We start from the raw sequence: 17,208 nt of genomic DNA on the forward strand, positions 1-17,208 counted from the left end.
GTCCATTCATAAAAAAGGAAAAACACGCTGGGTATTAATCATTAAACAATTATTCCTGTCGCACTCTAAACCTAATAAAAATGGCTCTATAGCAGCCTGAAGGTAGGGGGTGGGCAGGTAATTTCCCCTCCTCATAAGGTTGGCCCTTAGGTATGAGCACTCACATAGTCCCCCAGCAGTCTTCCTTAGGGGTGCAGCTGTATCCAAAGTCCAAATGTTCCAAAGCAAGTGTGTGCAGCGCACAGCAAGAGGGAGAGGCAGGTCTGACAAAAAATGATTACTTTATTGGGAAGCCATTAAAAATCGAGGGTAGCACTGATAAATTGCACAACCTGCGCGAAACGCGTAGAAGGGCTGCTACCCTCGATTTTAATGGCTTCCCAATAAAGTAATCATTTTTTGCCAGACCTGCCTCTCCCTCTTGCTGTGCGCTGCACACACTTGCTTTGGAACATGTGAATTGAAAATTGGAGCGGAATACCTTCATTCTAAAGAAAACTTGAACCTGTGTAAGATTGTCGCGATTGGTTTCCCCCGATTTCAATAGGAAAACTAAGTGCGGATCCAGAAGTTTACTCACACTAGTATCTTGTGAGAACTATTGCACTAGAAATCAAATTTGTTTGCATTTTATTTCATATTAGGATCACTGCTATTCACCAAGATTGAGACTTATTTGTATTTCTTTGAGTATTACGAGGTATCACTGATTTGGAATGTCACTGAGCACGGACAGGAGAGAAGTTCACCTGTTCCCTTTTCCATGCATTCAATAAGTCTATTACAAACTTGGGAGTGCAAGAAACTATTAAAGCACTAAATGATAATAAAATCACCCGGACCCCGACAGTCTCAGTGCAGAATATTACAAATTACTAAACCCAGAAATAACGACACTATTATGAAATCTTTACAATCATGTAATCAAAACACAAGAAACGCCAAAAGATTTCAACCTGGCAAAAAAAATTGTTCTCCTTAAATCCGGCAGAGATCTTTAGAGCCATATTCTTACTAAAACAAGAGTTTCAAATCCTAACAAAAATCTATGCAAATCGGCTAAAAATATATACTTCCATACCTAATAACACCGGAGCAAACTGGCTTTGTCCTCGGAAGGACATTGGTTTTGAGCATAAGGTCCGTCACAGCAGTGGTAATAGCCACAAAGCGTGACAAAGGAAAATATATGATCGTTAATTTAGATGCCAAAAAGGCATTCGATAAAATGACATGGGCCGCACATTATACTACTCGGAGCACAGAACTTTGGGAAAGGAAACATACCACTTATTCAAACCATCTTCAACACGCCTAGAGCATTTGTAACAGCCAACGCTCTAATCTCAGAGTCCTCGGTACTACAAAGAGGTACAAGGCAAGGATGCCCGTTATCCCCAATATTTAACTTGATGTTGGATCCTCTGCAGAGATATCTCAAGCAAGTGACCAGATTTACAGGTATATACATCGTGAATGAAGAACTAAAAATAGAGGTTTTTGTCGATGATATGCTTTTTTTTTATTTCAAATACCAAAAGAAGCTATACCAGCAATCATAGATAACAAGTTCAAGCTTTTGGTAGAATCTCAGGCTTAACCATAAACTATGAAAAATCAGAATCAATGACACTCACAGATAGAGGAATTGGGGGGGGGGGGGGGGAGGGGAAGGACCCTTCCCATGCAAATGGGCAACAAAATCCATCACATTTCTAGGCATACTTGTCCCCAGCAACATCCATCAAATATACAAGATTAATGTAAAGCCGCCGATAGAAAATATTATACAAACACTGCAAAGATGGCATAACCTGAATATCTCTTATGGGCAGATGCCACCTCATTAAGATGACTATTTTCCCTAAAATTCTTTATATTATACAATGCTGACAATAATGAAGACAAAAGACGAGAAAAAGCTCAAAAGAGCCTTCCAAAAATGTATATGGAAAAACACAAAGTCCACAATAAGTCTGCCAAAATTATAACAACCCAAAAGCAAAGGAGGAGTTACCCTCTGTACTATGACGCTGCTTTATGTAAACAGGAGACTGGATTCAGCACACAATCAAAGCAATATTCCAGCAATTGAGTCGCAACATAAACCTTACTACATATGGCGCCTAACACAGACCCAACAAATATAAAAGAAAACCCGCTGTTCTTCACCACATACAGGGAGATAGTATAGATCCCGCACAGCAGCACTTACACATACATAGAGATAGTATAGATCCCGCACAGCACTTACACATACATAGAGATAGTATAGATCCCGCACAGCACTTACACATACATAGAGATAGTATAGATCCCGCACAGCACTACACATAAATAGAGATAGTATAGATCCCACACAGCACTTACACATACATAGAGATAGTATAGATCCCGCACAGCACATACATAGAGATAGTATAGATCCCGCACAGCACTACACATAAATAGAGATAGTATAGATCCCGCACAGCACATACATAGAGATAGTATAGATCCCGCACAGCACTACACATAAATAGAGATAGTATAGATCCCGCACAGCACATACATAGAGATAGTATAGATCCCGCACAGCACTTACACATACATAGAGATAGTATAGATCCCGCACAGCACTTACACATACATAGAGATAGTATAGATCCCGCACAGCAGCACTGCACATACATAGAGATAGTATAGATCCCACACAGCACCACACATACATAGAGATAGTATAGATCCCGCACAGCACTTACACATACATAGAGATAGTATAGATCTGCACAGCACCACACATACATAGAGATAGTATAGATCCCGCACAGCACCACACACGTACAGGGAGATGGTATAGATCCCACACAGCACTACACATAAATAGAGATAGTATAGATCCCACACAGCACTACACATAGAGATAGTATAGATCCCGCATAGCACTACACATAAATAGAGATAGTATAGATCCCACACAGCACTTACACATACATAGAGATAGTATAGATCCCGCACAGCACCACACATACATAGAGATAGTATAGATCCCGCACAGCACTTACACATACATAGAGATAGTATAGATCCCACACAGCACTTACACATACATAGAGATAGTATAGATCCCGCACAGCACCACACATACATAGAGATAGTATAGATCCCGCACAGCACCACACATACATAGAGATAGTATAGATCCCGCACAGCACTTACACATACATAGAGATAGTATAGATCCCACACAGCACTACACATAAATAGAGATAGTATAGATCCCACACAGCACCACACATAAATAGAGATAGTATAGATCCCGCACAGCACCACACATACATAGAGATAGTATAGATCCCGCACAGCATCACACATACATAGAGATAGTATAGATCCCGCACAGCACTACACATACATAGAGATAGTATAGACCCCGCACAGCACTACACATACATAGAGATAGTATAGATCCCGCACAGCACTTACACATACATAGAGATAGTATAGATCCCGCACAGCACCACACATACATAGAGATAGTATAGATCCCGCACAGCACTTACACATACATAGAGATAGTATAGATCCCGCACAGCACTTACACATACATAGAGATAGTATAGATCCCGCACAGCACATACATAGAGATAGTATAGATCCCGCACAGCACTTACACATACATAGATAGTATAGATCCCACACAGCACTTACACATACATAGAGATAGTATAGATCCCGCACAGCACATACATAGAGATAGTATAGATCCCGCACAGCACTTACACATACATAGATAGTATAGATCCCACACAGCACTTACACATACATAGAGATAGTATAGATCCCGCACAGCACTACACACATACATAGAGATAGTATAGATCCCACACAGCACTTACACATACATAGAGATAGTATAGATCCCGCACAGCACTTACACATACATAGAGATAGTATAGATCCCGCACAGCACTTACACATACATAGAGATAGTATAGATACCGCACAGCACTTACACATACATAGAGATAGTATAGATCCCGCACAGCACTTACACATACATAGAGATAGTATAGATCCCGCACAGCACTTACACATACATAGAGATAGTATAGATCCCGCACAGCAGCACTACACATACATAGAGATAGTATAGATCTGCACAGCACCACACACATACATAGAGATAGTATAGATCTGCACAGCACCACACACATACATAGAGATAGTATAGATCCCGCACAGCACTTACACATACATAGAGATAGTATAGATCCCGCACAGCACTTACACATACATAGAGATAGTATAGATCCCGCACAGCGCTTACACATACATAGAGATAGTATAGATCCCGCACAGCACTTACACATACATAGAGATAGTATAGATCCCGCACAGCACTTACACATACATAGAGATAGTATAGATCCCGCACAGCACTTACACATACATAGAGATAGTATAGATCCCGCACAGCACTTACACATACATAGAGATAGTATAGATCCCGCACAGCGCTTACACATACATAGAGATAGTATAGATCCCGCACAGCACCACCACATACATAGAGATAGTATAGATCCCGCACAGCACTTACACATACATAGAGATAGTATAGATCCCGCACAGCAGCACTACACATACATAGAGATAGTATAGATCCTGCACAGCATCACACATACATAGAGATAGTATAGATCCCGCACAGCACTACACATACATAGAGATAGTATAGATCCCGCACAGCAGCACTACACATACATAGAGATAGTATAGATCCCGCACAGCACTTACTCATACATAGAGATAGTATAGATCCCGCACAGCACTTACACGTACATAGAGATAGTATAGATCCTGCACAGCACTTACACATACATAGAGATAGTATAGATCCCGCACAGCACTTACACATACATAGAGATAGACCATTAAACCTGCCATTTAATAATGAGGAATTAACCGTTCCCGATTTGGGAAAGAAAATGTATCCTTGCATAGGACAGCTTCAGCACAAATTACACCGCTCCATCTACACATTTCAGGGACTGAAAGTATGAAATACCCAACTCGCAATTTTTTGGGTATCTCCAAGCCAGACATTACACCGCGGAGATATTTAATCACGTAACAGCAGAGGATAAGGATAATACTTTAGTCACGCTTCTCCAGACGGCGAGTTCTGGGAAACTAACTATATCTCATATTTACATCCCACGCAGAACACGCACCGCGACATCCCACGCCGGCGAGTTCTGGGAAACTAACTATATCTCATATTTACATCCCACGCAGAACACGCACCGCGTCATCCCACGCAGAACACGCACCGCGTCATCCCACGCAGAACACGCACCGCGACATCCCACGCAGAACACGCACTGCGACATCCCACGCAGAACACGCACCGCGACATCCCACGCAGAACACGCACCGCGACATCCCACGCAGAACACGCACCATTGCCCAAATTTAGATTGAAAGCAAACCTCGCTCCCGATAATAATCGCACACAATGTGCGGCCCCAGAAGCGGACCTGCTGCCTTTGGAATTGCCAAGTGATTCAACATTTCTGGGCACAAATAAGGAGTTTCTGCAGAGACTCCCCAAATAGAACTACCCCCCGAACGCCAGAATACGCGACTTTTACCCCTAGTGATCAGGAAAGGGAGGGGGCAGGTCCGAAAGAAAACAACAAACTTCGGCAGATCATTGCCATGGCTACTCAGAAAACAAACTAGCAGCAATGGATACATCATACCCCTCCCTCTATAGATACATGAAGCTGATTCACATTGCACCGGGACACTTTTTTTTTTTTAATATAGGCAAGCTTTATCAACACACAGTCTCATGAACACGAATGTGGGATAACGTCCAATACACGGCATAGTTTGCAGCACAGACACAGGGATCTGCCAATAAAGATAGAACAACTCACAAAGACAACAACTTGAAGACACACACTGACACACACACAGATTAAAGATGGCCCCTAAGTGCTTTTCACCAAGTCTAGACACAGAAACAGAAGCAGACACAGATAAAATATAAGGCAGATAAATAAGGCTGTATACCTTGCCTTACAAAAATACAAGATGATCAATTTAACAGAGGATATAGAAACAAGGATACCAAGACCGCACAAGGTGAGGAATCGGGTAAACAAACGTAAAGGATTCTAAGTCTCTCTTTAGAGGAAAATAAAGTTGGATCCAGGAGCGCAAGAGACTGGTAGAGGTGGCAAACATCAATTAGGAATGCAATATGTCGTTTATTTTACTGTTAATAATCGTTATACTTAGAAATAGTAACAATATCTAGCTCAATACTTCAAATAACAAAAATGTGAGACTTGCATCCCCAGGGATATGGAGAAAAATACTTTAACTGAAGTAACTGAGTGCAAATCATATGCAGATAAAAGTATATGGATGTAAGAATCCCAATAAAAAGTATATAACAAAAAAAAAAAGCAAGTGAAACAAAACTGGGCTGAGAACCAAAATCTACATCAATGCTTCCCAATAACGCCTCTCTCTCTCTTTATGCAGGGGCGAGCTGACGACTGATGCCATCTACCTTTCCAAGTTCAGATGCTCAAGGGGAAAATGGAAAATACCTACACTGTTTGGGGACAAAACAATGTAAAAATAACCCACTGTAACCTGAAATAAGTGAAAACTCAATTACAACAGTTACACTTTCTGCCACTTCAACAGCAAAGGGACCTGCAATAATGCAGTGTCCCAACGCAGTGTCCCAACGCAGTGCCCCAACGCAGTGCCCCAACGCAGTGCCCCAACGCAGTGCCCCAACGCAGTGCCCCAACGCAGTGCCCCAACGCCGTATGGATACCAATAAAAGTGCAGTCCCATGTAGGAGGTCAAAATAAAAATGTTTGGCTTCCTAAGAAGGATTCAATCCCTCTAACAATTGTATTTATGTGTATGCTGTAAATATCCAGTTTTTGTGTTTCTTTAGGTCAGCTCAATGTCAGCTAATACGGTTTATTTAACCAATACATCATCTAGCTTCATCTATCCTATTAAGCCTGCCACTGTGCCTCGTTCCTTTACTTCCGAGAGGGACTATCCCCTATAAGGAGATGACATACATTAGGCCGGAAGAAGGGTTCCTAGGCCGGAAACGTGCCCATTTATATGTTTGTATCACATGCGTTTATGGGTTTGTTGGATTCTTGTTTTTGACTTCGAATAAATAAAACACCCCCATGTTATTATGACATATTTTGCCGTACCTTAGCCTATTTTTGTATGGACTTACAAGAAGCGAAATACATTGTGATAATCAAGATAATGTGATTTGCATTAAAGAACAAAAAGGTAAATTAGTTATCTGAAATGAACCAAAATATTGAATAGGTCCGTAATGCCACTTGTTATATATGTTACGTGTTATCAGTGCATAAAGAAACATGCAGAGAGTAAGCCACTTTATTACTAGAATACCGGTAAAATCGCTGGGCAGGTCACGTTCTTCCTCTGCAGAGAAGGAATTTCTGGTCTGTGGTGAGGTTTGCAGCTACATTTTTGTAGGGATTATGCACACAAAATATTTCCAGCCTCCCAAGTACAGATCATTTCTCTGCATTGCCTCACAATGCTAACTCCCCGGGTCTTCCTACAATAATATGTTATTGTTCATATGTTTCACGGCGAATTGATTATTTGTTCTCAGACCAATTCGCTCGATTTCTATTTACAGTAACATTAGTATCACATAGTTGCTAGGAGAAAAGGAATTTCAGGGCTTTGCATTAAAAATGGCTGCCATGGGGATTTTCACTACCATAGACATAGCAGCACTATAGATGGAACTGGAAGATGACCATGTGAAGGGCCCAAAATGATTATCAAAATCTCGCCTGGAGCACGACTGTGTGTGTATTCTCCAGGTTGATGGGAGGCCATAGTGTGTCTATTGCGAGTGTTATTATTCCAGCATGTCCATCTATTCAGAACATTTCCTTCACACAGTTGTGGGATACAAAAGGCCTCCTCTGTGTATTTGCACTCACCGTGTAAAGCTGTAAACCGACCCTGTGGCCATCTGCTCAGCAGAAAGTCCATTCTAATCCTGAAACGTTAGCCCCCACACGCTTCACCAACACATATGTGGTCTTGTCGTCTCACTGTGATCAACCCCTTCACTGCTTGGGGAGAGTCTCATGCCTACACTTACAATCATAACCAGGACACAAGACTTTGCATCTGAACAAGCACTAAATGAATGAGACTGCCCTGCCGGAGACACATAGCTCTGGTCTCTGCTTCCACTGGCACAGAACTCACTTTACCTCAAAGGACCAGCGGTGACAGGGCAATAATAACAACGCACATGGTAGAAGATCACAGCTCCCTGGCACCATGGCCAAAACCCATTAACTGTCTGTGATACAAGGCAATAAAATAACTAGACAGGGAGGTCTAGGATGTAGTGGAGTCCCACTTGGCTATAGGAGCAATGAAACGTTCACACGTAGCCTCCAGAAGGGAGGCAGCAGAGTTCTGGGTACCCAACTCTTCTACATCAACTGGGGCAGGTCTCCACCTTACTACAGTACTGAGAGGTTAATCTTATACAATGCTGTATACACTAGGAAAATACACATAGTGTATTATCAAGGAATGTAATAGCTAAAGGTTACTAGAGCAATCCCCTGACCAGTAAAATGTTGTAAACTTCAGCCACTACCAAAGTTTGGACACGATAAAAAAAACCCAAAGGGAGCAAATGTTTCATGGTAATCACCCTCCAGTGGGGCCTCACTGCCACGCCAATCACCTGTCAAGTAACGCCTTCTACAGTCCAAAGTAGTCACCACAAACAGCATCAAAAACGTGACTGCCTGACATAGTTATGCCTGACAGAGTGGAGAGGTAAGTAAAAAACTGGTCTGTAAAACGTTCCTATGATACAGGATAAAGCACATTATTTAGACAGGATAAGTCACACTGACAGTAACACAGAGAAGTCCTGTTCTTCACAACATGTAAAACAATCACACGTTATCAGCAAGGCTCCAGATAAAAACAAAGTGACATGTGACTGACACAAAGATGACTCTGACAGTCAATTGGCAGAACATGATCACTCAGCGCATTAAACAAGACAAGGAAGCAGAAAAAGCAGTGGGAAAAAACTAAGAAAATATTGTTTCCTACTGTAAATGTGAAAACTCCACCGAAAGAGCAGCAACTGCGGGTCTACGTACCGGACATTCACAAGATGCCAAATACTTCTGTATATAATCCACAGCCGAGCCCCTCTCCTCCATCTAATACTAGTTACCCGAGCTCGTCATCTCTCTCCTCCATCTAATACTAGTTACCCGAGCCCGTCATCTCTCTCCTCCATCTAATACTAGTTACCCGAGCCCCTCTCCTCTCTCCTCCATCTAATACTAGTTACCCGAGCCCGACATCTGTCTCCTCCATCTAATACTAGTTACCCGAGCCCCCCTCCTCCATCTAATACTAGTTACCCGAGCTCGTCATCTCTCTCCTCCATCTATTACTAGTTACCCGAGCCCGTCATCTCTCTCCTCCATCTAATACTAGTTACCCGAGCCCGTCATCTCTCTCCTCCATCTAATACTAGTTACCCGAGCCCGACATCTGTCTCCTCCATCTAATACTAGTTACCCGAGCCCCTCTCCTCCATCTAATACTAGTTACCCGAGCTCGTCATCTCTCTCCTCCATCTAATACTAGTTACCCAAGCCCGTCATCTCTCTCCTCCATTTAATACTAGTTACCCGAGCCCGTCACCTCTCTCCTCCATCTAATACTAGTTACCCGAGCCCGACATCTGTCTCCTCCATCTAATACTAGTTACCCGAGCCCGTCATCTCACTCCTCCATCTAATACTAGTTACCCGAGCCCGTCATCTCTCTCCTCCATCTAATACTAGTTACCCGAGCCCGTCACCTCTCTCCTCCATCTAATACTAGTTACCCGAGCCCGTCATCTCTCTCCATCTAATACTAGTTACCTGAGCCCGTCATCTCTCTCCTCCATCTAATACTAGTTACCCGAGCCCCTCTCCTCCATCTAATACTAGTTACCCGAGCCCGTCATCTCTCTCCATCTAATACTAGTTACCTGAGCCCGTCATCTCTCTCCTCCATCTAATACTAGTTACCCGAGCCCGTCATCTCTCTCCTCCATCTAATACTAGTTACCCGAGCCCGTCATCTCTATCCTCCATCTAATACTAGTTACCCGAGCCCGTCATCTCACTCCTCCATCTAATACTAGTTACCCGAGCCCGTCATCTCTCTCCTCCATCTAATACTAGTTACCCGAGCCCGTCACCTCTCTCCTCCATCTAATACTAGTTACCCGAGCCCCTCTCCTCCATCTAATACTAGTTACCCGAGCCCGTCATCTCTCTTCTCCATCTAATACTAGTTACCCGAGCCTCTCATCTCTCTCCTCCATCTAATACTAGTTACCCGAGCCCGACATCTCTCTCCTCCATCTAATACTAGTTACCCGAGCCTCTCATCTCTCTCCTCCATCTAATACTAGTTACCCGAGCCCGTCACCTCTCTCCTCCATCTAATACTAGTTACCCGAGCCCGTCACCTCTCTCCTCCATCTAATACTAGTTACCCGAGCCCGTCATCTCTCTCCTCCATCTAATACTAGTTACCCGAGTCCGTCACCTCTCTCCTCCATCTAATACTAGTTACCCGAGTCCGTCACCTCTCTCCTCCATCTAATACTAGTTACCCGAGCCTGTCATCTCTCTCCATCTAATACTAGTTACCCGAGTCCGTCACCTCTCTCCTCCATCTAATACTAGTTACCCGAGCCTGTCATCTCTCTCCATCTAATACTAGTTACCCGAGCCCGACATCTCTCTCCTCCATCTAATACTAGTTACCCGAGCCCGTCATCTCTCTCCATCTAATACTAGTTACCCGAGCCCGTCACCTCTCTCCTCCATCTAATACTAGTTACCCGAGCCCGTCATCTCCCTCCTCCATCTAATACTAGTTACCCGAGCCCGTCACCTCTCTCCTCCATCTAATACTAGTTACCCGAGCCCGTCATCTCCCTCCTCCATCTAATACTAGTTACCTGGTGATGGTCAGAGCATGTTGCAAAGGCTGGCACCCCCCTTCACCCTAACCCATTCCCCTACACTACAACCCCCCTCTAACCTCCCAGGAGGGTGGCTACTTATTCGGACTGTGTAACAATGTGTTTCCCGCTGTACTACACTTCCGACTATATTATACATAAGCATATAATAACCAACATAAGCAGACCAATATCACTCCAATTAGCAGAATAACTCCAGCACAACAAATCAGTCCTTATTATTATTCATATGATTACAGCAGCAGCCCCCCCTCCCATTACACATGCACAGTGCGACTTCCCAACTCTTCCCATGCCTGGTGTCACACCGTGGCTCTTCCCCCACTCCCCCACCATGGCTGTCATATCGTGGGCTTTGTCCCCCCACATGCATTGAAGTGGACACATATTGGGGGTGTCATGCCATCTAATAATCACTACAAGGTACAAATGGCATGGATCTTTTAATCGGGGGCAGGCCATCCTAGGACCACAGGGAACTAATGGCAGTGGTATATTCCATGGGTTATATGTAGGCGATGGCGTGTTCTATGGATTATATGTAGGCCATGGCGTGTTCTATAGGTGCTATGTAGGCGATGGCGTGTTCTATAGATTTTATGTAGGCGATGGCGTGTTCTATAGATTATATATAGGCGATGGTGTGTTCTATGGATTATATGTAGGCGAGTGACACCATTATTATACAAAATCAAAAAGTAAGTAGAAGTATTATTTTTTTATGTAATGACTCTTTAGTAACCAAATGTTTTGGCGTATTTACAAAATATTCCCGTGATCTCGTGTGATGACTAAACTACTATATAGGAGGGAGATTGTTCATCCAGTCTTTCCCTTTCATGTTTTGTTTGGCTAATGATGGAAGCCTCTAGAATATGATAACAGAAATGTTACATTTCTTTGATCTTGGAGCAGCCATAGCACATTTAGAGCAGAGAACGCTGTACGACAGTGAAGAAGCAGGTGCTGTGCATGTGTTTGAACATGTTACTTTTGCCGTGGATAGAAGTACAGGCTGGTTTGCCAGCCAGGAAAGGGCCTAAGACAGGAGGATATTACAGAGAGTGCAGTGGGATCTGCGCAGAAATCAGTCACCACTTTCTCATTGAAGTCTTGGGCAGTGTCAGACTTCACATTCTTCTCATGTGAAATCAAAAGCGGACACTATCTCTATCAGCGCTCTCACCTCTGTGCTTTATTACAGACCATGGAACAGATGGGAAGCAGTACACTAATGGCTTTAATAGACCAAGCCCTCCCACCCCTGTGCCGATGTCAACTGCCTAAGGGATCTGCCCGTCAGGCAGGTAAACTGCAACATATAGAGATTAGATGCTTCATGTTGAAGCTGATGGAGCACTGAACTCAAACGAACCTCAAGATTTTGTTTACAGGATTGGAACCGGAGGGTGGGGGGGGGGGGGGAGGGACAACAGCACTATTTCCAGCTCCGGGACCCCCCAGGATCCTGGGATACTTGCAGGTGAAATTACCGGCATCACTTCCTGGGATTTAAATAGCCATCCACTAGGAACACGCAATGGATGATGTTGCAGCTATCTATTGGGCAGAGATTTGGCAAATAGTGCCATTTGGCTCACGGAGAGACCGCCAGTTCCCACCCTGTAAAAATATATGGGCCAAAAAACCCTGAGTAGAAGGGACTGCTCCATTAATGTCTGAACTTCCACATGTGTAGCAGTATAAAGCAACAGCTGCAATCCTACACTGAGGTACCATCAGGCAGAGTAACAAGTCATCTATTCAGCAAAGGGGAGTAAACGCAGCCCTTATTTTACCCCATTAGTACTTATTTTATTAGGTTGGGTATATTTTTTTTGGGGGGGGGGGAAGCAAATGCAGTCTCCCTGGACTTCCACTTTGCGTTTCAAATGCAGAAATCATCCAGAAATACTGAAAAACTGAGACAGACGCTGTGACGCTCCCTGAACAAAACGCGGATCACCGCACGTACTCCGCTGGGTTAGTGCTTCGGCTCACTGGGATCATTTCTGCGTACTGTCAGGACACAGCCGGATACGCCATCTTGGGGTCCACATCGTTCTCTTTTGTTCCCCAGCAATCTCCCATCAAAAAGCTCTGATTTCATTATCCCAATTCAACGCTTGTATTGAAATCTCCCTAGCACATTATTTAGCAGAATTTAAAAATATCTACTTCACACATACACACAAAAAACCCTGCATAATTTAAAAAGCAACACGGCATTACAACGGTGACTGTGAAATGGCTTTTTAAAACAAAGTAATTTAATTGCATGAAGCGTTAATACGCGAAATCTTTCTTGAGAATTTGGGGGGTTTTTTGTTTTTTTTTTACTACCCATCATGCCTTGCATGCATTTACCAAACTGAAAAGTGAGGGCACAAGTTCCTAATTTCCACCCTCCCCCCGACTCTTCATTTCATTTTGCTCTGGGCACGTCAATCAGAGCCACTCATTCTGTCCTACTAATGCGCACCTTATGGTGCATGGGATCAGATGTAAAAATCTGCTCTGGTTTCAGCCTCAGGAGAACAAAAAAGGGACGGGACACCCAGTTTCATTTTTAAAAAGGTAATGTCCACTTTGCACCAGAACTATAATATAATGAAAAGCCACCATTGTTTTGCCATTTAAGATCTCTTAAACAGCTATTTCAGTACATCTTTCACAAGGTTAACGCTAAACATAAGGGCATAAAAGAACCATACTGAACATGCACTTCACACGAAAGGAGAGTTAAGGTACCAGGTGATGTAGTTCGGGTCAACTTACACAGCAGCTCTGCGAAAACTCACAAAACGTCCCCCAAAAAGCACATCAATTTCTCCCAAATAGAAATCTACGGGAGAATTTTACAATGGAAAAGCCCAGGACGACACCCAAACACTGCTTTTGCAGCAATAAAGTAGGACTACCCTTTTAGCCACATGCTAGAAAGCGCAGGGCGGTACGTACCTGTGGGAGGGCAGTGCTGAGTTGCCTCTGCAGGGAGTCCCGTTCGTGGCCCACTTCCTGGAGCTTGCCCTGACTTAATGCAAGTGTTTCCTGAGTCTCCCGTAGTGTGTCCAGCAGTCTGTCTCGTTCCTCCAACATGGATACCATTAGCTGCTCAAAGTGGGAATCGGAGTCTGTCTGTAATGGGGAGCCTGAGCCGTGGTCCCCGTTCCCTCCGGAGGGGATCTCAGCCTCGCTGATCGTTGGCATCACCTCGCACATCATCTTAAGAAAGGAACAGCAGCAGTTAGGTTACCCTGCATTCCTCAGTGACGATTCTATTACTGTCAATTCAGAGACCCAGCTAAATGTGATCAATCTGGACATGGTAAGAAGCATCTGGTTTGAATGTTTTCAACCAAACGGTATCATAACAGCCATATCCCTAGTAATTACAAACGCCACTTAATTTTGTTTCACCCAGATGAAACCAGCAACATGGAAGGAAACTGGAACCAGGTCTGCACAGTATACTTATCACTCAAGCTTGCTGCGGCTAAATCTGAGGCGACTGGGTCCGCAGAGAGCGAACTACAAGCAACATGTCAGATTATGACCCAAGAGATTTGGGATTCAAAACAATCTGTGTGGGGCTAGGTACCAAATTAGATTGCATGCTCTCCGTTCTCAATGTGCACAGATATGTGGGGCAAATACAGCCAGCTCCGTGCAAGCTACCGCACCCCGATCTTCAGTGTTAACTGACTTGACACCCCGCATCGGAGCATGTGAACCCCGGTATATGCCTCTGAATACACCTGCCAGTTCTGTCTGGCAAAACGTGGCTGCACCGTGACTAAAAATGTCCTCCAGGCTCCATGAAGACCGTAACTTCTATTCCTTACAGTGGCCGCACAGGTGTGATCTGTCGCGAGCCAAGTGATGGGCTGCGGTATACAGCTTCTCCTACGCACCACGCCAGGTGTAAATGTGAATGTATGTCTGTATGAATAAATATATGTACAGTGAAACTGTATTACCTTACTACAAAGTGTAAGCCTTCCTATAAACCGCACATAGCCAGGGTTTCATATCGGGAATAACGGTTATTTAAGAAATGTTACAAATAAAATAGAATGAATAAGTGAATAATAACTGAAAATTGCAAATACAGACACATGTAACATGTTACATTTTGGGAGAGGAAGCTGTACGTCTGACAAGACTGGGAGCCTCTCCAAAAACAATAACTTCCCGTCCGGCCATCAGCATGCTATATAATACCCTCTGCTCTGGATCACATAGGACCATTCCTAAGAGACACCATTCTCTCCTAAATGTTCATCGTCTGTTTTGCCAGCAAGTTAAAATTTGCCCAAACTTTTCAAACTTATCAGTCTGGTCCTAAACATCTGATTCTCCGTCATGCTGACGCTCTGCACTGGAGCCGGTAACTGGTCTGTGTGACTAACTGATCATTCTTGTAAATCAGGACTTCAAATGTCATCCCAATATATCATCTGGGAAACAACTTAAATGAATAGCATCACCACACACACTATCGTTTATATAACAGACAAACAGTAATTATACTATATATACATACGATACATATATCTATATACTGTATGTATACTGTGCGTGAGAGATATCTATTATTCTGCACTATCGCAACTGGACAAACACGGCTATTTCCGATATATATATATATATATATATATATATACATACATACATACATATATATATATATATACATACATACATACATATATATATATATATATATATATATATATATAAACCTTGCACAAATAAAAGCATTTCGTTAGCCACAGAACAGTATTGAAAATGAAAATAAATATATACACACACACACACAGAGACAGACACACACACACACACACACAGAGAGACAGACACACACACAGAGACAGACACACACAGAGAGACAGACACACACAGAGAGACAGAGAGACAGACACACACAGAGAGACAGACAGACACAGAGAGACAGACAGACAGACACAGAGAGACAGACAGACACAGAGAGACAGACAGACACAGAGAGACAGACAGACACACACAGCGACAGACACTCACACACACACACAGACACACACACACACAGAGACACTCACAGACACACACACACACAGAGACACAAACACACAGAGACACAAACACACAGAGACACACACACACACACACACACACACACACAGAGACACACACACACACAGAGACACACACACACACAGAGACACACACACACACACACACACACACACAGAGACACACACACACACACAGAGACACACACACAGACACAGTGAGACACACAGTACCTTGCTGCTCCGCTCTTGTTGTTTATCTTCCCAGGAATCTCAGACTCTGCTCCGTCCCTGAGCCCGGGATCCCAGGGGCCACACACCCCGGGGGGAGGGGATCCCAGGGGCCACACACCCCGGGGGTTCCCAGGGGCCAAACAACCGGGGGATCCCAGGGGCCACACTCCCGGAGCCTGTGGGAATCCCAGGGGCAACACACCCGGAGCCACACACCCAGAGCCTGGGGGATCCCAGGGGCCACACACCCGGGCTGGGATCCCAGGTGCCACACACCCGGGCTGGGATCCCGGGTGCCACACACCCGGAGCCTGAGGATGTCGCTCGGTACAGCGCCGGCCTCTCCCCGGTTCTCCGGTACAGCGCCGGCCTCTCCCCGGGTCTCCGGTACAGCGCCGGCCTCTCCCCGGGTCTCAGGCCGCCTCTCTCCTCCCGGCATCCACCGCGGTGCCTGCTCTGTGCGTGACGTGCCCGGCATGCCCTGCGTCACGCAGGGGGCGGGTCCGGGAGAGCAGTTACCATGACAACGAGAGGGGAGCGAGGGGCTACAGGGGAGAGGGAAGGGGAGAGGGAAGGGGAGAGGGAAGGGGAGAGGGAAGGGGAGAGGGAAGGGGAGAGGGAAGGGGAGAGGGAAGGGGAGAGGGAAGGGGAGAGGGAAGGGGAGAGGGAAGGGGAGAGGGAAGGGGAGAGAAGTGTGCATAGAGGAAGAGGGAGGAGGGGGAAGGTGAGGGAGGAGGGGGAAGGTGGGGGAGAGAGAGAAGTAGGGTTAGAGAGAAGGATGATAGAGGAAGATGGGGG

General features: G+C 44.5%; 1 protein-coding gene across 1 annotated transcript in view; it reads right to left on the minus strand.

The window, feature by feature from the left end:
• PPFIA1 (PPFI scaffold protein A1) overlaps window positions 1–16,870 on the minus strand; it is an 83,287-nt gene extending 66,417 nt beyond the window's left edge. Inside the window, 2 exon segments of the mRNA XM_075567622.1 lie at window positions 14,084–14,347; window positions 16,411–16,870. Coding sequence (XP_075423737.1) covers window positions 14,084–14,347 — 264 coding nt within the window. The 5' untranslated portion in view covers window positions 16,411–16,870.
• Between the last annotated feature and the right edge of the window lie 338 nt (window positions 16,871–17,208).

This window comes from Ascaphus truei, chromosome 12 (genome assembly GCF_040206685.1).
Source record: "Ascaphus truei isolate aAscTru1 chromosome 12, aAscTru1.hap1, whole genome shotgun sequence".
In the NCBI taxonomy this organism is placed as follows: domain Eukaryota; kingdom Metazoa; phylum Chordata; class Amphibia; order Anura; family Ascaphidae; genus Ascaphus; species Ascaphus truei.